General features: G+C 37.8%; 1 protein-coding gene and 1 long non-coding RNA gene across 2 annotated transcripts; both read right to left on the reverse strand.

The window, feature by feature from the left end:
- Positions 1 to 2488: 2488 nt before the first annotated feature.
- On the reverse strand, positions 2489 to 4791 carry LOC146945829 (uncharacterized). Its single transcript, XR_015028202.1, has 2 exons — positions 4473 to 4791; positions 2489 to 2722 (listed from the first exon to the last, which is right to left on the reverse strand). It is a non-coding gene; the product is annotated as an uncharacterized LOC146945829 (long non-coding RNA).
- Positions 4792 to 17695: 12904 nt separating this feature from the next.
- On the reverse strand, positions 17696 to 18646 carry LOC146945830 (uncharacterized). The gene has a single exon (XM_085748103.1). The coding sequence runs from the start codon at positions 18644 to 18646 to the stop codon at positions 17696 to 17698; it is 951 nt and encodes a 316-aa protein (XP_085604229.1).
- Positions 18647 to 20486: the final 1840 nt, after the last annotated feature.

Raw genomic sequence — 20486 nt, forward strand, 5'->3', positions numbered from 1 at the left:
TGGAATTTGGTTGTTGCCGCCTCACTATGATATGGGTGCATTTTCCCATTTAGCCCCTTACCAATTTTTTTTAAGGTTAATTAAGTTTTTAGTCCCTATAAATATTCACAGTTTTGTTTTTAGTCCCTATAAAATAAAATCAAACTTTTTAGTCTCTGTGACATTTTCCTTAAGCATTTTAGGGACCAAAAATGTTGATGGAAATTTTTTATAGGGACTAAAAATGTTAATGGAAAAATTTTATAGGGACTAAAAATGCTGATGGAAAATTTTATAAGGACTAAAAAATGTGATTTTATTTTATAGGGACTAAAAAACAAAATTTTGAAATATTTACAGGGACCATTTACTTAATTAACCCTTTTTTAAATTATTTTATAATTTTTAGGGTTAATATGTGTTTACCCCCCTGTAATATAGGTCATTTCCGGTTTTCCCCCCTGTAAAATATTTTTTTTGAATTTCATCCTTGAAATTTGAAAATATTTTGGTTTTAGACCTTCGTTGAAAATTTCACCCCCTGTAATTTGAGCAAATTTAGGTTTACCCCTCTTGTAATTTGAAAAAAATTTGGTTTACCCCCCCTGTTCATTTGAGCAAATTTCGGTTTACCCCCTGCCATATCTTTGATTTTGTACTGTCAAAGCTCATGAAGGTCCAAAACCAAAAATCTTCAAATTACGAGGACGAAATCCAAAAAAAAATATTTTACAGGGGGTAAAACCGGAAATGGCCTATATTACAGGGGGTAAACACATATTAACCCTAATTTTTATATCTTTAATAACTTTTAACTATTTTCCAATTTTTATGTTTATAACTATTTTTCAATTTTTTTCTCCCAAATTCAGTTGCATCTACATTGCCGTTGTGGGAGATTAAGGTATCGTTTGACCCGGCTTTTTTCCAACTACTCTATATTTTTAAGGAGAAGTTAGTTCAAACACAGTATCAATTAAGTACTTACTAAAAAAAGTTATTTTTTTGAATGCAATAAAATTGAATGGAATGAGCTTTGGCCAAAAATTGTTGAATGTTACTTTAAAAAACTACTTCTCGACAATTTATTTCACAAGCACCTTTTTCAACTCACGCAGGGAGCCTTTTCTTTTATTTTTAATATTATATTTCAATATGTTTTTTCTTCCATTAAACTTAATTTTATTTTATTTTTTGAACCGTTCCATTTAATTTTTTAAGGAGGTTCTATTTAATTTTATTATCTTTTTTTCAAAGGAATTTTATGATCTTTTTATCAATTATATATTTAATTTCAATATCGTTTAATCATCACAACCACACAAATATTTTTATTCACGCTGTCATTTAATGATACCAAATATTTTTATTTCCTTTCTTCAACCTCGTGAATATATGCACACACACACACATTAATGTTTAGGTCAATATTTTATGTCTGTATGTCTGGTTTTTTTGTTACACTAATGCATATAATTTTTGTTAGTGTTGCTTGGTTGAGTGCTACCTCACCGATTTTTTTTAACTATTTTCCAATTTTTATATTTTTAAATTTTTTTACTATTTTCCAATTTTTTTATTTTTAACTTTTTTCCAATTTTTTCTCCCAAATTTAGTTGCTTCTACACTGCCGTTGAGGGAGATTAAGATATTGTTTGACCCGGGTTTTTTTCAACTTCTCTACATTTTTAAGGAGAAGTTAGGCCAAATACAATATCAATTAAGTACTTACTAAAAAGGATACATTTTTTTAATACATAAAATTGAATGTAATGAGCTTTGGCCAAAAGTTGTTGAATGCTACTTCAAAAAACTATTTCTCGACAATTTATTTCACAAGCATCTCTCTTCAATTCACGTTAGTAACCTTTTCTTTTATTTTTTAATATTATATTTCAATATGTTTTTTTCTTCCATTTAATTTTTTTTTTGAATCGTTCCGTTTAACTTTTTTTAAGGAGGTTTGCATTTAATTTTATTATCTTTTTTTCAAGGAATTTTATTATCTTTTTATCACTTATATATTTAATTTTAATATCGTTTAAACATCACAACCTCACAAATATTTTTATTCACGCTGTCATTTAATGATACCAAATATTTTTATTTCCTTTCTTCAACCTCGCGAATATATACACACACATATTAACGTTTAGAGTAATATTTTATGTCTGTCTGTCTGGTTTTTTTGTTACGCTATTGCATATAATTTTTGTTAGTGTTGCTTGGTTGAGTGTTACCTCACCGATTTTTTTAACTATTTTCCAATTTTTATATTTATAGAAACTTTTAACTATTTTCCAATTTTTTCTCCCAAATTTAGTTGCTTCTACACTGCCGTTGAGGGAGATTAAGATATCTTTTGATCCGGGTTTTTTTCAACTTCTCTACATTTTTAAGAAGAAGTTAGGCCAAATACAATATCAATTAAGTACTTACTAAAAAAGATACATTTTTTTAATGCATAAAATTGAATGGAATGAGCTTTTGTAACACTCGTACTAGACGTATCTAGAAAGTCTAGCATGTGTATTAGTTTAGTACTGGATACATTAAAATTTACAACAATACAACTACGAATGAATATATATACAACCAAATGCGTTCGTACATAATAATACAACTCAACTTTCTAAAGTATAATAGATGCATCCTTGAATATCCACATCGTCCTGCAGCGGTACAAACGAACACTTGTCGCATCATCCATTCGGCTACTAGCTTGCTAATCCAACTTGTTTATCTGAAACAAATAAGGATTGGGATGAGACATAATGTCTCAGTGAGTTCCCCTGAATCCTAGGCTATAGGCAACCTCAAGGGAAACCTACGTTCACCACGTGTCTAAAATACAACCTAACGGTTGATTATACGTGTGTGGGGACTTGCATACTTAGACGGTCGTGCATACTAGGGCCGTCATAGCCTTATCTCACTTGTTATAGGCTTCACTTCCTATACGTGTCATGGCGGTCAAGGGGAATCTAAAACCGCAATGCCAAGAATACGCTCTACGTATCCAGGCCTAATTCTAACATAATCATGACACGGTTCTAAACCGGACGATTAGGGGAAACCTAAGATCGTCATCGGCATATCTTTCTCTATTTGCTCTAATGCAAAATACGATGTTTCTAACAACGTATCTTATCTTGCTATCATACTAGTTTTGACGATCTACGTCTATGTTCTACTATTCTTGACAATCTACGTCAAGGATCTACTAATTCTTGACGATCTACGTCAAGGCTCTATGACATAACATAAATATGTCTAATAAATATGCACAGTCAGATTCATTCATAAGTTAGCGTTTAACAAACAAGCATTATTTGAGTTCATTTTACGGAAAGCCTCGAGTGGAGTAACCCCGAGCGCAATCCCTATCTATCCGATGGAAACCTATCTAAGGTATAACCAACGGCACTCCTGCAGTGACGTGCGGGATCCTTACGGCTAACCCCGTTTCTCCTAATGGAAACCCCTTGAACCAACCTAGTGTGGACACAAGAGACACGACCACTACATCTTGTTTACTAAGTGACATGCGGGTTCCTTACGGCTAACCCCGTTTCACCTAATGGAAACCCCTTGAGCCAACCTAGTGTGAACACAAGAGACATGGCACCTTTAACTTAAAAGTCTTGGTCTATATATATGCATGAGTATTAAATCTATACGTGCTATTCCTTTTACCTCGGATTCTATACGATCCATCTAAAGGTAAACTATATGCTTGCTTAACTTGCTATGTGAAGAGATATCTAATCAATTCACGTCTTGCCATAGTTGTATGGCACTCTAGGTTCTATACGAAGAGAATACTCTATATCACTTCGCATCTAATCAAGCATAATACTCATGCCTAGCATTCTATTCTTTACTAACTATTCTAGTTCTTGACAAGCTATGTCAAGGCTCTACTTTCATCCCATGCCTAGTTCTTTGCTACCCGAGTAATTCGGCTAATCTCTCTTGAATCACTCTTGCCATTCATGTTAAGATTGCCATGATTTTCATTTCAAGAATCGTTTGATGTTAGGTGCATTGCCTAGATGTTGTTTTGGGGTTATAAAGTTATAAAACGATGAAAGAAAGGCTATGGAATGCACCACCGACCCTAGGATGGACCAACAAGCCAAAGCATGTTGGCCAAGACCAGTGAGCTGCGCTAATAGCTCAGCTGGGGCGTGGCTCATCCTGAAGAATTTCGCTATTAGCGTAGATTTCGCTAATAGCGTAGTTCTTCGGGTATGTGGTACCAAATTTCCAATTTTTGACCCAAAACTCATTCTAATGGTTCCTGCAATGCACCAAAACATCCAGCAACATATATATACCTTATAAAACGTCTTTCATGGCAATATTAACATGTACAAGCCTAGATCAAGGCTAGGGTACTAAAAATCTTTTTTCTCTAAACTTAACTAAAATCATGATTTGCTTGCAATTAAACACATAATCCCAATGGTGGGTTCTATCTAAGAACTCACCTAACATATTCCTTGTGATTCCTCAAGTTCCAAGCTTTCCCAAGTTCAAACCCTAAGCCAAGAATCCTTGCTCAATCCTTTCTCTTTGTTGTTTCTTGTCCTTGAAGCTTCTATGATTCTTGTTTGGTTACCAATTGCATGATTTGGAAAGCCTTGGATGGATTGGAGAGGGAAGGAGGGGCGCATATCTAGAGAGAAGGAGGAGAGAATTCTTTACCCAAAAACCTAGAGAGAGAAGGAAGATGGAAAATGTGATATTTTGGTGCCAAAATCCAATAAATATCCTTTTTCGTGCAATTACCAGAATACCCTTGCCTCAGGCGTGCTAAATCCGATACTGATGCTTAACTTGTATTAAGTTGACATCACATAATAAATATTTCCGTCAACTTACTTTTCGTAAACTTTCTTCCTCTAGCACGCTTGACTGATAATATTCCGATACTGATAAACGGGATACTACAGCTTTGGCCAAAAGTTGTTGAATGCTACTTCAAAAAACTACTTCTCGACAATTTATTTCACAAGCATCTCTCTTCAATTCATGTTGGGAACCTTTTCTTTTATTTTTTAATATTATATTTCAATATGTTTTTTTCATCCATTTAATTTTTTTTTTGAACCGTTCCATTTAACTTTTTTTAAGGAGGTTTGCATTTAATTTTATCACCTTTTTTTTCAAAGGAATTTTATTATCTTTTTATCACTTATATATTTAATTTCAATATCGTTTAATCATCACAACCTCAAAAATATTTTTATTCACGTTGTTATTTAATGATACCAAATTTTTGTATTTTCTTTCTTCAACCTCGCAAATATAGACACACACACATATTAGCGTTTATAGTAATACTTTATGTGTGTCTATTTTTTTGTTACGCTAATGCGTATAATTTTTTTTTGCGTTGCATAATGCGTATGATTATTTTTATAAAATTTTGATTTTAATTAAAAGTAAAATTGTAAATGTCTTTTCTTCAAAAAAAGGTCTAGATGCCTAAAAAAATTATACTTATATATATATATATATATATATATTGCACCTTTATATTGTAACAAGCTCAGTTGGTAAGGACAATTCATAATATATGCAAAGTCCGGGGTTCGAATCCCGGCCACCACAAAAAAAAAAACTATGCATATCTTTTTCTTATTCAAAATAACTAAACATATATGTTTCCATGACACTGACAATGTAACAAATATAATATCATATAATATAAATTCTTATCTTTGTGTAACGAAATTTGTTATAGAGTATAATTGAAATAGAAAAAACCAACTATTTTGATATTATTTATGTTATTATTTCAGGCTCCTTAAATTGTTTCTCCTATTCAAATAATTAACAAGTCATTTATATGATGATACAGATTTGTATTCATGTTACACAAAATAAACGTTATTGAGTAAATATAGTATTTGTAAAATAAAATATCTTTTATTTTTTAACATTTTTAGCCTTCAGAAAATATTTTGAACATTTTTTTATTTATTATGTTAATTCATAATAAATTCAAATTTTTGTCCTAGTGAGTTTAGCTCAGATGATAGGAACAATGCATAAATATATGCCAAGTTCGGGGTTCGAACCCCGGACACCATAAAAAAAAATTAAAGTTTGTACAATATTTTGTCAAACAACATTTAACTTAAAAATAGCTTTAAAACTAACAAAACAAAGAAACCAAACAACTTTACCTTCTTTCTTAAAGACCTTTATTTTAACTTTATTTTGAAGTAACTTTTAGACCATAAAAAACCTTGGCCAAACGGTATCTAAGTTCAGCTGGGAACACTATTTCACTTTCTTCTTCATAAGAGCTCATTTTCTTCCTTTTTTCATGGTTCTAAGACCATGCATGACTTGAGTTGACTCATTTTTATGGCTTGAGGGATTCATTTTTCAACACTGTTTTAGTTTTTGCTTCATCAATAGGTGGTTTTCTTCCCTTTTTCAAGATTCTGCTTTTTAAGGTTTTTTTTTTATTTTTAAATTGTTAGTGGATTATGTACCAGAAATTGTTATGTTGCATGGCTGTAGAAAAATCTTCCTTTGTTATGTGGAGTATAGTAGAGGTCATGATGATTGAATATTAGCTCATGGTAAGGTTTTGACACAATTGTTATTTTAGCTTCTGGTACTGTAGTTGAAAAAATTGATGCATGTGGGTTATTTTAGTTTTTGTGAGTAATCCTAAAGCTGTAACAGTTTTCATATTTGGTTTATTCTTTTTTATATCATTGAGCCGTACGAAAGTTGATTGGTGTAAATTTGTTTTGATCATATCAATGAGGACCAGAAAGTTGATGATACAAAAATTTGTGCATTTAAGATCAGGTTGATTTGATGATACAAAAATTGATCACATAGAAATGTGTTAGCTTTTTTTGATATCAGAATGAACAAAGGGAATAAAATTAAATGATGCATTATTGTATTTCTATATAGGAATTTCAATGTCAAGGGATTATGACTACATTAAGGATCTCAAAAATAATTTGGACATTTGGAAAATAGGATTTGGATTGTTGGATTCTTTGATTGTGACTGGTAGTAATGAGAATCAACATATGAAGTTCATTATTTGTGATGCAAAGGTTAGATTAGTTAGTTAAGATTTGCTGTAATTTCCTTTATGATTTATCAATGTTACTTATTAATTTACAATTTGATTTATTTATATTTTTTGGTTTCTTTCTCGGAATTAGGGTGATCGAGTTCATGTAATAACTCGATATAGAGAATTGGAGCATTGGAAGGCTTTGATCGAGGAAAACAAGACTTATACTTTGTATAATTGTCAAGTGTTTGATAATGACATTGCATTTAATCCTTTTAAGGTTGTTTTTGGTTCTGGTACAAAGGTGCAGAAGTGTGACAAGTTAACAAACGTTCTTACTCATGAATTTCGCTTTAATTCATTTAAGGAAATTCAAGATGGAAAATTCAAAACTGACGTTTTATATGGTATAGTTATGTGCTTTAATTTATTTATGTGTTTTCTTCGATTATAATGTTCTTATAGATGTAAAAAAAAATAAGAAATCATCGGCCTTCTTCATCATTCATATACAAGCATCCCCCTGGTGTGGATAACGAGAGCCGCGACACCTACATCATTTCATTCATATACAAGCATTTAACATAATCATGTTACGTCTAAGTATGTGCTTTCTTATATGTTCTAGACCACTAGGTCGAGGCTTTAATATTTCTTTGCTTACATAGGTTCCTACCCATCCACGTTTAGGAATGACTCACTTAGAGATCTACGTTTTTGCTTAAAACTATGTGCTTCTCGTACATTCCCATTTCTCTTCAAATAAAAGATGTCTAGGGTTGCAAGATACTTGTTCAAGTAATGAGGCTTTTCTCTTGAATATAAAGAAATTTAAGGATGAATTCAAGTGGTTTAATGATGCTCCAAGTAATCAAATCAAAGCGACAAAAGTGAAAGCCTGTGCTTTGTTTGCAAATGGCGAAATGTCCAGAATTTTCCAGACACTTTCGCTATTAGCGAACCTTTCCATACTACCTTCACTATGGGAATCTCTTTGCTCCTGAGAGATTTGACGTCACGGTCTACTATCCTCTCTGGTTCTGGCTGAAATGTCAAGTCCGATTTCAACTCTATAGAGTCTAATTCAATTGGCTGAAAAGGATCCGGAACATACTTCTTCAACTGAGATACATGGAACACATCGTGTAAACCCGACATAGCTGGATGTAAGCCTAATTGATAAGTCGCTGGACCGACGCGCTTGAGTATTTGAAATGGCCCCACATACCTGGGACACAATGTTCCCAACTGTTTAAGAAGCATTTTTTTTCCTTCGTTTTGTCAGCCTATTCACCATTATTTCAAATATTCCGTCAGGTTAGGTATCAAGGATCATATTGAATTAAATTGAATTAAATATGATTTTTTTCTTTTGTAAACAAATTTGAATTTTTCAACGAGATATGAATTAAATATGATTTTTTAAGCGTTAAAAATTTAAAAATTTATATTTAATTCATCACTTGTTAAAAAAATTAATCTTTTGCAATAGAGATTTCTATAACGTACTAAACATGACCACAAAAAATAATACAAAATTTTGAAGAATACACATAATTTTACTTAAATGCAGGGACTAAAAGTTGTGACAGAATTTTTTTAAGGGACCAAAAATCGACGAAAAATTTTATAGGAACTAAAACTTGAAATTTAAAAAATTTATAGGGACCAAAAATATATTTAACACAAATAATTATGATACCAAAGTGACAAAAAAATAGTTAAAAAACTAAAAGAACAATTTAGAAAGAAAAAGTAAATCATTCTAGGACGATTTGATTTATGAAATACTCCAGATCACTCGTTGTGACTGATAATACAATGACAAAACAATGCAAGTAAACAATTTCTAGATTTGTTTTACCCATAATTTTGACGACTAACATCATAAACTTTTTCCTTTAAAAAAAAAAAAAAAAACATCATAAACTTTTTGCTTGTTGAAAACATAGAGAACTATTATATGTGTAACGTCCTAGTAGTAGTACTGGTCGTACTTGAAGACATAGAACTATTATATCAACAAAACAAAAACAATTTGGTCAAATAAGACAAAACAAAAACAAAGAGAACTATTTTACCAAAAACCTAATAAAAAAGAGTAAGAGAACAGGGAACCATATAAAATGTATTCAAATCATATATCGACAACGTGCCAAATAAAATAGTGGAATGTAGGGTTAATCACCACCATACACACCCCTCAAAAAATAATCACACCATACGCAGTTTTTCTAAATTATTTATTGAGTTCGAATCTTTACAATCATTTTTACTTAATTACAAAATATAATGCGCCATTATCAAGGCTTAACTAATTACAACAAGTCAAAGCCCTAAGTACTCCATCATTTATTATCACTCCACATTGAATGTTGTAAATATTTTCTCTAAGCTTGAATCAAAGGGGTCCACAGCTGTCACCTGTCTGCTGACCTTTTATGTAAAATTACTACTCCTTCCGTCCCTTAATACAAACCCTTATTACAGATTTCACAACGGGAGAAATACTAGTAAGATTCATTTTTCAACACTATCTTTAACATTTACTCCCTCCATCTTAAATTATAAGCAAAAATAACTCATTTTCTTTGTCCCAAATTATAAGCAAAAAAGATCAACTTTTATCATATTTAATTATGTTTTTTCAAAAAATTATCTTTTCCAAAGAAAAATTAAATGCAAAGTGCTTTCAATTTGCTCTTTTTTTTTATTTTCTCTATAATCAACTACCAATGAAAATTGTTTTTACATCTGCCTATAATACTTATTTCAAAGATAACACAAAAAACTATGTTACAAACTACTATGTTTTAATTTTTTTAATAAGTGAATTTTTTTTCTTATAATATGGGACGAATGGAGTACTTTTTTATTGGATGAAATCAATGTATACTTCATCCCTTTTCGTGGATTACAGTTTCAAAGTGTAGAACCATAATGATGGAGTAAATCAATAAGAGAGTGTGTATCAAAGAGCGTGTTCAAAAGAGAGTATCGCTAGCATTACTCTTCACAATGATTAAAAATAAAAAGTGTAATTAATATGTTTATTTTGTGTGGGGATGTCATACTAAATTGTCATTATTTGTAGTGTATTCAAATTTGACTTTTTCATATAGGTCATGCTAATTTGTGTGTTTATGGCACAAGTTAAGAAGCTTAAAATAGAAGTCAAAAATTAATTTTATATTGAAAATATTACTCCCTCCGTCCCTTATTAGATGACTTGTTTGAAAATGTACATTTTTGACCTGATATACTTTGATCGTATTTTTATACTAATATACAAAGATAAATAATATCATATAAGATATTGTTGGATTCGTCTCGATGAATATTTTCAAAATATTAAATTTTCATAATTTTTTTAAATAGATAATTAAAGATATTAAAGATAAAAAATATGCATTGGTACGTGTGTCAAATTCAACTAGGTCATCTAATAAGGGACGAAGGGAATACTTTTGAAACTTTTAAGACATTGAATGCACAATTTCGAATAAAAAACTTCTACATTTGACTTCTTCACTTGTGCCCCAATGACACAAGTTAGCATTTCCCTTTTCATATTTCAAGGTGAATTAGTAGTATTAAATAGGATTATGTTTGGAAAAAAAAATAATACAGTTAAAACTCTATAAATTAATAATGTCAGGACCGGAGAAATTTATTAATTTAGAGAGTTATTAATTTATCGATAAATTAATAATTATTAATTTAAAGAGTTTTTAAGTAATTATATTATACATACCAAACAAAAAGGCAAATTAGTCTATGCCTCCTAGAATTATGTTGCAGCGAACCTTGGGGCTCAATGTAAATTAGTAACTACTGTGTTCATATGCATTGGAAATCAATAATGACTTTTGAAGTACAGTAAATATAAACAAGAGGAATAAATGTGTTCAATGTATTCTTGATATATTTTTTTCAGTTTCTATGAATTATTAATTTATGATTTTCATGGGACCAAAAATTATAAAGGGATCTCCCGAAAAATTATTATCTTATTATTTTATCGAGTTTTTCAATTTTTTACATTGGCCCAAGTCGGGACCAGACAAATTTATTATTTTAGAGAGTTTATTAATTTACCGAGTATTAAATTAAAGAGTTTCTACTGTAAATGCATCTAAAAAATTGAAACAAATGTTATATTTAAAGACACAATTTTTTCTCAATGGATGCTTATAATTTGGGAGGTAAGGAGTAATATTTTATGTACAATCTTATTAACGAGTGTTCTAAAAGCGTCGGTTAAAAAACTTATTAACGGAAAATCTATGTTGAGAATAGAAGTCAAACATTTGTCAGTGTAATAAAAACAAAGGTTAAATATGATTTTAATCTTATAAATATACAAACTTTTCATTTTAGTTCATTTAAAAAATTTATTCAACTTTTAGTCGCTAAAAGTTTTTTATTTTTACTTGTCCCTCCTTTTAAGTAATCTCATATGTAGAATTCATATTTTTTAATATATTTTTACACAAAAATTTATACATAGTGTTATGGACCGGCCAAAAGGACTTTTGGCCCATTTGCTTAGGCCCAATACAATCCAAAGCCCAAACGCCACGTTTGGCAACGTTACTTGCGACACACCCCTTCCGCGCGAGGGGGTGCACGGAGCGAGCGAGACCGGTTCAAAAGAGCCACAACGTCTCTCTGCACGTTCCCGCAATAAACTCTCTGGCGGATACACTTCCCACGATTTCGTAACAGCTAGAGACAGGTGTGCCACTACAATGGCTCTGCAGCCCTCCACCTCTATAAATAGGGGACTCACTGGAGTCCCCAAGGTAGAATATATCTCTTCTTCTAAACCTTCACTCTCTAATCTCTACTGACTTAAGCGTCGGAGTGCCTGTAGGTACACACCCCCCATTCGCTCTAAGAAGCATTCTGACGTATTCCACCACCGTCTAAACCACCGCATTCAAAGCACCGGCAGTCATCTTCTGATCAAGTACGATCAGTGGCGCCATCTGTGGGAACATAAGCTCTCCCCGTTTTTATACTCCTAAGAACCAAACCTTTCTAAAAAATTACCATGGCTGCCAACGGTGCCAGCTCCCAAATACGAAGTGAGATACGCTTTCCTTAACGGGATGATATGACGTCCTCACCTTCACCTGTGGGCACACCCAGAGGGGAACCAGTACAGATAGTTCCTCTCCAAGAAAGACCTCTACAGGATCCTCTACGACCTACAGAGACACCTAAAGATACCGCGCCAACTAGTACCCTCGTCAGCAACCTGCTCCGCACGGTTCAACAACAAATGTCGTTAATCAAGGAGCAGAACCGACGCCTGATGGATCTGGAGCAAGCGCGCCCACTAGTCCGGACCAAACAGACTCCTTCCCCAGTACATAGCAGAAGAAGAAGGAGCCCTCGCCAGTCACGTTCCAGATCCCTGAGGCACTCAGTAAGCATCAGATCCCCGAGTTACACCAGGAGATCGACGAGAAGGAGGTCACCCAGACGAACTCCTCCAAGGCGGTCTCCTCCCAAACGATCTCCCCCGAGGAGATCCCCTCCACGACGATCCCCTCCAAGGAGATCTCCACCAAGACGTAACGGGCGCTCTTGGTCATCCTTTAGCTCTGAGGACACTCGTGATGCCTGGAATGATCGTAACGCCTACGGTTCATTCACACGGCGCATCCGAGAAGCTCATATCCCCCGCGGGCTAGAGAAGCCTCCCCAGATGGACTCATACGATGGGACAAATGACCCAGATGAGCACATCGAGAACATTAAGGCAGTTCTCACCTACAGATCGGTGCAGAGCGCCGTGAAATGCAAGCTCTTCGTCACCACTCTGCGACGAGGAGCCGTAACCAGGTTCAAGAACTTAAGAAGAAACTACATCGATTCATGGAGCGACATCTGTTACGAGTTCACAACCCACTTCACTGCGTCAAGGACGCAGCCAAAATCGGTGGCATCACTTGAAGCCATTGTCCAAGGAAAGAGCGAACCTCTCTGAGACTACATCGAGAGGTTCAACAAAGAAGTTGTTCAAGTAAGAGATGCCGACGAAATAATGAAGCGGTACCTAATCGCCAAAAGGCCTGCGCGAAGTCACAGACGTGAAGAAAGCCGTTCGCTTAGATCGCCCAAGGACTCTCAACGAGCTCTTAGCGATCACAAAGATCTACATAGCGTACAAAGAAGAGTTGTACGCGGACAGCCTCAACAAATCCAGGAATGAGGAACCTGCTGCTAAATCCTCCAAAAAGCCCTTCCATGAGAAATAGAAGGAAGGCAAAGCAACTCCTGAAGGCAAACGACCCAACGGTCACTTCACCCCTTTGGTCAGGCCAAGGGAGAAAATCCTCGCCGAGATCGCTGTAGCCGATCTAACAGAAGCTGGCGTCAAGCATCGAAGGCTTCGTCTCAAGAGAGGAAGGGAGTTGACAAAACAAAATATTGTCGATTCCACAAATGTCACGGACACACCATAGATGACTGCATCCATCTGAAGGATGCTATTGAACTCCTCATTCAACGAGGACGACTCAAGCAGTTCATCAAGAACCCAGAGGCGGAAGGAAAAACCGCTGAACTCATTGGTAACGGCACCGAGCCTAGCAAAACGATTGTCATGTTCGTGGAACACCTAGTTGATTTCCCCGACAACGTGGATATCACCCCCTATTCATGCACCTGGGAGCAGTTCCCCTCTACCAACGTCATCACGGGAGGAACGCTAGACATCTCCATGGGAAGCATAAAGAGGAAGTTCGAGGAGCTCATAAGCATCAGAACTACCTGGTGGAGCTTCGAATTCTGCCATTACCTTGCTCGTGCGAGCATCGATGGCCAACATAGATATCCGTCGATTCCTGATTGACACAGGGGCCTCATGCGACATGTACACCAGCCTGTTCAAAACTCTTCAACTGACGGAGAAAAACCTTTCTCCCTATGTTGGAAATGAACTCTACGGCTTCAACAGCTCGTCCACTCAGCCATGGGGCTATGTAGAACTACTGGTCACCTTCGGCGAAAAGGAGCCCAAAAAGACAATAATGATCCCATTATAGGGAGAATCGGGCTTGCCCAACTGGGTGCAGCATGTTCAACCGCTCATCTCACGTTGAAATACCATGCAAAAGAGGGCATTATCGCCTCTCTCAACGGAGACATCGAAACTGCAAGGAGATGTTTCCTCTAGGCTAATAAGTCCCAGAACTCGGTTTCCCAATCGAGCAAGCCTGCTGAAGACAAAGGGAAAGCTGCTGCGAGCTCTCTGGATGCCAACTTGGTTGAACTTTATCCCAGGTTCACCAAGGAAGACCTCAAGGAACAAAAGATGGAAAAGAAGGATCCGCTTAACGCGAAACTTCTTAGACCCATTCCTAACGGTGAATTCGAGCTGGTCCCTTTGGGGAACGACCCCTCGAAAAACTTCAAAGCACAGCTGATCGCCTTTGGTAAGGATCTTCCTAAACTTGTCAAAGCACAGCTGATCGCCTGCCTCAGGGAGAACGCCGACCTATTCGCATGGAGTGCGGCCGACATGCCCGGAATCGACCCTAGCGTCACTTGTCACCAGCTGACAGTAGATCCCGGTGTAAGCGCTGTAGTTCAGCGATGTAGAAAGCAGTCTCTTGAAAAATCAGAGGCTGCAGAAAAAACTGTAAAAGACCTCCTAGAGGCAAATTTTATTTCAGAGGCCAAATACACTATTTCAGAGGCTTTCCAATGTTGTACTTATCAATAAATCAAATGGAAAATGGCATATGTGTGTTGACTATACCGATCTTAATAGGGCGTTCCCTAAAGACTCATATCCTCTTCCTAACATCGATAAACTCGTGGATAATTCCTCCGGCTATAAACTTTTATCCTTCATGGACGCCTATTCCATGTACAACCAAATACCCATGGCCGAAGAAGATAAAATGAAAATAGCCTTCATGACAGAATTAGTGAACTATTACTATAACGTATTGCACTTCAGTCTACCAAATGTGGGGGCTACTTATCAACGTATGATGAACAAAGTCTTTGACAAGGCACTTCTAGGCGACATCCTTGAGGTCTACATGGACGACATGATTGTAAAATCCCAACAAGAGGTTGATCATGCCGCTCATCTCAGAAGCATGTTTGAACAAACTCGGAAATACAACATGCGGCTCAACCCGGAAAAATGCACCTTTAGGGTTCAAGCGGGTAAATTCCTTGGTTTCTACTGAACGAAAAGAGGAAATGAAGCGAATCCAGATAAATGCCGAGCATTTACTGAGCTTCCCACACCCCACTCCAAGAAGTGCATCCAAACACTCAACGGTATGATGACTGCCCTCTCAAGATTCGTGGCTAAGTCCGCTCAACATGCTCTTCCTTTCTTCAAACTCTTGCGAAAGAAAACGAAGTTCAAATGGACAGACGAGTGCGAGAACGCCTTAAAACATCTCAAAGAAACCCTCTCTGCACCACTAGTGCTCTCACGACCCGACCAAGGTGAAGTATTGTACCTATACCTTTCTGTTTCTTCTAACACAGTAAGCGTCGTCCTCATCAGAGAAACAACAGAGCGACAAAAACCAGTCTACTTCACTAGCAAAGCGTTTCTAGGGCCGAAGATGAGGTACCAAAGGATCGAAAAGGTGGCTCTCGCCCTCCTCACAGCAGCTCGAAGATTGAGGTAGTACTTTCTAGCTTATACGGTAATGGCCGGTCGGATGATGAAGTGGTCACTCGAGCTGTCCGAGTTTGACATACACTACGAATCCAGAAAAGCACTGAAGGCGCAGGCGTTCGCGGATTTCCTTGCCGAAATGACATTCCCGATCGAGGACAACACAGAGGAATGAACCGTCTTCGTATCCAACTCCAAAGGAAGCAGAGCAGGGATAATCATAAAAAACAACAAAGGTATCATTGTTGAAATCTTTCTTGGTTTATCTTTTCCCGTAACCAATAACACTACAAAGTACGAAGCCTTCTTAGCTGGTCTGCGAACTACCCAAGTCCTGGGAGCCAAAAAGGTAAAAATCTTTACCGATTCTCAGCTGGTAGCTTCCCAAGTCACAGGAGAATTCCAGGTCAAAGAGGAGCACCTCCAACAGTACGTCCAGCTGGTATTAGAAAAGATGAAAGAATTCAAAACTGTCACGGTAACTCATGTTCCCCGTGAACAAAACACTATGGCAGATATGCTTTCGAAGCTCGCCAGCACACGGACTGCTAGTGGAAATAAGACCGTCATACAAGAAGTTCTCGACAAACCAAGCGTCCACAGACGAGATGCTCAACTCCTCGAAGTTAACACAATTATTGGGATGGAGGATTGGAGAGGACCCATTTCTCGTTACATAGAGAATGGCGAACTTCCTTCCGATCCACATGAAAGGACAAGGCTGAAACGAAGGGCTTGCTCATTCACTTTAGTGGATGGAACATTATACAAAAGGGACACGATTACGTAAACCATGCTGAAAGATGCCCAAGATTACGTAAACCTTTGTGACAAATGTCAGCGACACGGGGACATGCATCTCGCACTTCCCGCTGAGCTAACGCCATTGGTTTTCCCTTGGCCCTTCGCATGGTGGGGCATTGACCTTCTTGGACCATTCCCTCAAGCCCCTGGACAGCTCAAATATCTCGTAGTGGCCATCGACTAGTCGACAAAATGGATTGAGGCTGAACCATTAGCGAAGATCACAGCCAAAAATGTACTTTGATTTTTCAAAAGGAAAATCCTAGCAAGATTCAGAGCACCTGCTTTAGTGATATCCGACAATGAGACTCAATTCACAGACCAAAGGTTCACACAACGAACTTCTCGCTCTCCAAACGAGCAATTAAACGGAAGAGGAAAGTTGTGCCACTCCAAATCCAAAAAATTAAAGGATAAGAGGGATCTACACAACAGATTCTCTTACTCCTCAGTATGTACGCTTACCGCTGCGACATCATTGCTCGGCATGTTAGGTAGAACCCCAGCTCGTGATGGGGATTCACGCCTCAATGCATCGAAATTAGATTGATTTCTTCGTTCATCCGTTGTTCTACGTCCGAAAGCACAACTTTGGACACACATCCAGATAAACTATCTCTTGGATGTGAAATGCTTCTGACAAATACTCCGCGTAACAGTCAGAACCCTCGCCCTCGAACTCTTCATTGCAAAACAACGCAAAGGGTAAAATGTTCCAAACAGAGCAACTAATGCCTGGGAAGAGAAAGGCAAAACTTGATTCAAAACAACAAGTCAAATCAACAAGGCCGCAGGCGGGCATGTAAAACTCTCCAGCCATTAATTCACTTCGTCGAAATAATGACTACCGGGGGGTAGGCCATCCCACCTCAGCTGACTTACATCACTTCAAGCCTCGTTTCTCAAAAAGCGAGCATCAGAATACAGTTAAAAACTAAGAGCATACGAATTGTTACACACGCAAAATGAACAGTTCGCTCTCAACAAATACTTCAAACAGTATAAATAAGCATCACACAACGAGCATTCATATTCAAAACATTATACTTGAAAATAAATCATACATTTTCAGACAAGTGTAATTGAGAATAGACTAATTATATTGCAAAGGTTCTAAAACCACGAAGGGCTCACAATGTCATTACAAGCATGGTTGTTGAAAAAGATATTAATTACAAGGCCTCATTCGCCTAGGCGTCATCAACATGCCCTTCATCTTCCTCCAAGTCTTGGGGAGGCTCGATCAGTCCATCTCTTACATCACGAAGATGGTGAGTTCCCTCAACAATCAGGTCGACGTCAGGGTTCGCCACATTCAGCTGAGCCACTGCACGATCAAAACCAAGCTTGACGTCGTCCAACAAGCTCCCTTCAAGCTCACCAATCATGTCCACAAGCCCAGCACGCTTCAGGACAACCGTGTCTTCGGCTTCATCCTCTCCAGGAAGGTCCGCCTTCTTCAGAGCTTCCTCCAAAGACACCTTCTCCTCAGCCAGCTTCTGGGAAGAAACGGCCGCTTGCTCAAGAGCAGTTCGAGCTTCCGCCAATTGCGTCTCCATAACAGCAAATTGGCAGTCATGCTCCTCAGCAGCTAACCTCTTCCTCCTTGCCTCTTCTTTAAGAGCAACAACCTTAGCGGTCAAAGCGTCCCTCTCCAGAGCCAATGCATCGGCTCGGACTTCACTCTCCAGCGAAGCATTATTCAGGGTTGCAGCAACCTCCAAAGCCTTCATAGTAGCAATAACCCCATTAGTTATCGCTTTACTCCGGCCAGCTGGACCTAAGTCCTGAATAATCTTCAGCTCGAGATCGTCCAAGAAAAGAGTCGACTGAGGGCCGCACAGATCCGATTCAGGCCACACTTTCGGAAGCTGAATGAAGTCTCCCCTCTCAGAACAAACAGGAATCGCCCTGATCGGCGTGATCGGCTCCTTGGAAGGCGTCCCCACCTTCTCCCTTTTTGCAGACTCCTGCACCAGCTCTTCAGGAGGATCCTCACCTTCCAAGTCCACCACAGGACTAGAGGTTGAGCCGGGACCAGAACCGGCTATGAGGTGCTCCAAGGACTGGACATTCTTGCACCGCTTCTTGACAGAGATCTTCTTGCTCGTTGCGTTAACAAGAGCCCCCAAGTCTTTCATTTTTCCTGCAAAACATAGAAAGGGAAAATTCGTCAGATAGGGGGAACAAAACAAGAAAACAAGCAGATAAAATATGAAAAGAGGGTACAAACTACCGAGGCAATCTTTAAAATCCTGTGATGTCAACAACTCGTGGGTATTGATGAGGCGGGGCTCTGTTACTTATGTTTCGTCCGCGTTCGTCAATGGGTTCCCCCGTTTGTCGGTTTTGACCCTCCGTGGGAGAGATTGAACAAACGCCCAAAGATGTTGGCGCACGTCTATCTCCTCCTCCGTGAGACTAGAGGGGGTTTGGCCAAAATGCTTCGGCTCGTAACCAAAGTGGTCCTGAGACCAGCAGAGATGGAAGAAAGGACGGCGCTCCTGAACACCATCATTTGCCGCCCTCAGAAGGGAAGCCAAAGTCACTTTGCTTTTCAGCCTTACCAAAAAGAAGCGTTCTTTGAAACTCCTCACTTTTCCAGCAAAGATCTCAAACATTTTCTGGGTCTGACAGAAAAAACCCAGTCCGCACCCCTGTGTACGGTGAAGACGGAGAAGAAAACGTTCTTAGAGGCAGGAAGTTGAAGATAGTCACACAGCAACTCAAAGGCCCTCATAAAGGCATAGGAGTTAGGATGGATTTGGGAGGGCGGCAACTTGGTCCACCGAAGTACCTCCCGTTGGAAGTCAGAGAAAGGGAGTCTAAAACCCATATCTTTGAAAACCACTTCATACATGGGAAAGGCGTAATTCTCGTACTCCGAACACACCCTATCGGAAGTGCTCGGAAGCACCAGCTCCCAATCCTCTATGTTTCCAATCAAGCCGAAAAGGATCTCTCCCACACCACCTTAGGCAATGACGACTCTGTTTCCAGGGGCTCTTCCCCCAACCAAGAGAAGACAGGCGCAGTAGCTTCCTCGTTCGCCATGGAACCTGAAAAAGGAAAAGGAAAAGTGAATCCAACATTCAGATCCACCCTTCCTTCACCCATCAGGTCTACCACGGTGAGGAAGGGATCAAACAACACCGCTAAAGGTCAAAGAAATAAAATAAAGCGACGGATCTACTACACACATTAGGGAATCCGCTTCGAGGCGAACATGGTTCTAGCTTATGGACTAAACTAAAGCCTGTCGCCAATGTTTTTCTAATACATACAAAAAACAGACAGCAAATCCTAATAACTCCTCACGCACGGTGGAAACCCCCGTAACAAAAGACGGAAACCACTGAGTCGGAGTAACTTCTACCCTAAAGCATGCATTTCTATGGTTGCTAAAAATAGAAACTAAAGAAATCAAAGCACAGAAACAAAGGAAAAAAACGGGTCATTTGAGCATTACCTATTACGATGGATGGTTTGGACTTGAAGTGAGAAGTTGAAAGTTCGGAAAGGCTTCACCTTTGAAGGGACTCTTGGAAAAACTTCTAAGTTTCTGAGAAAAATGAAAATGTAGTAATGTTCCAAACAATGTTTGAACTATTTATACTCGTTTCATAAACCTCTCACAAGTCGCGAGGTCCCAATTCGGTGCAACCCTACACGTACAACTCTCCACTCAAGTAACATGCCTACGGTCCTGATTAAATCAAATCATCAACCCAAGGGTTCTGATCACTCGCAACAGTTCTCTAAACGTCAGGATTGAATCAACAGCACTGATGACATCTTGGAAACACAAACCAAGAACACTGTGCATACTATAGGTACTCAAGTACTACAATAGTCTTTACACGTGTCACTCAGAAACCAAAGGTCATGTCTTCTCCGTTTCTCCCTCGAGACGTGGGCATTAATTGCGGAATGACATTCGACCAAAATTCCTGGCGAGGGAATCTTCTCCTTCCAATCCTG

Source organism: Medicago sativa, chromosome 2 (assembly GCF_051527215.1).
Source record: "Medicago sativa cultivar Bolivia chromosome 2, Bolivia_mono, whole genome shotgun sequence".
Taxonomy (NCBI): domain Eukaryota; kingdom Viridiplantae; phylum Streptophyta; class Magnoliopsida; order Fabales; family Fabaceae; genus Medicago; species Medicago sativa.

Bases quoted from the DNA above. Each gene is read 5' to 3' on its own strand.
- LOC146945830 (XM_085748103.1), bottom strand. From the start codon at position 18,646: ATGAAAGACTTGGGGGCTCTTGTTAACGCAACGAGCAAGAAGATCTCT.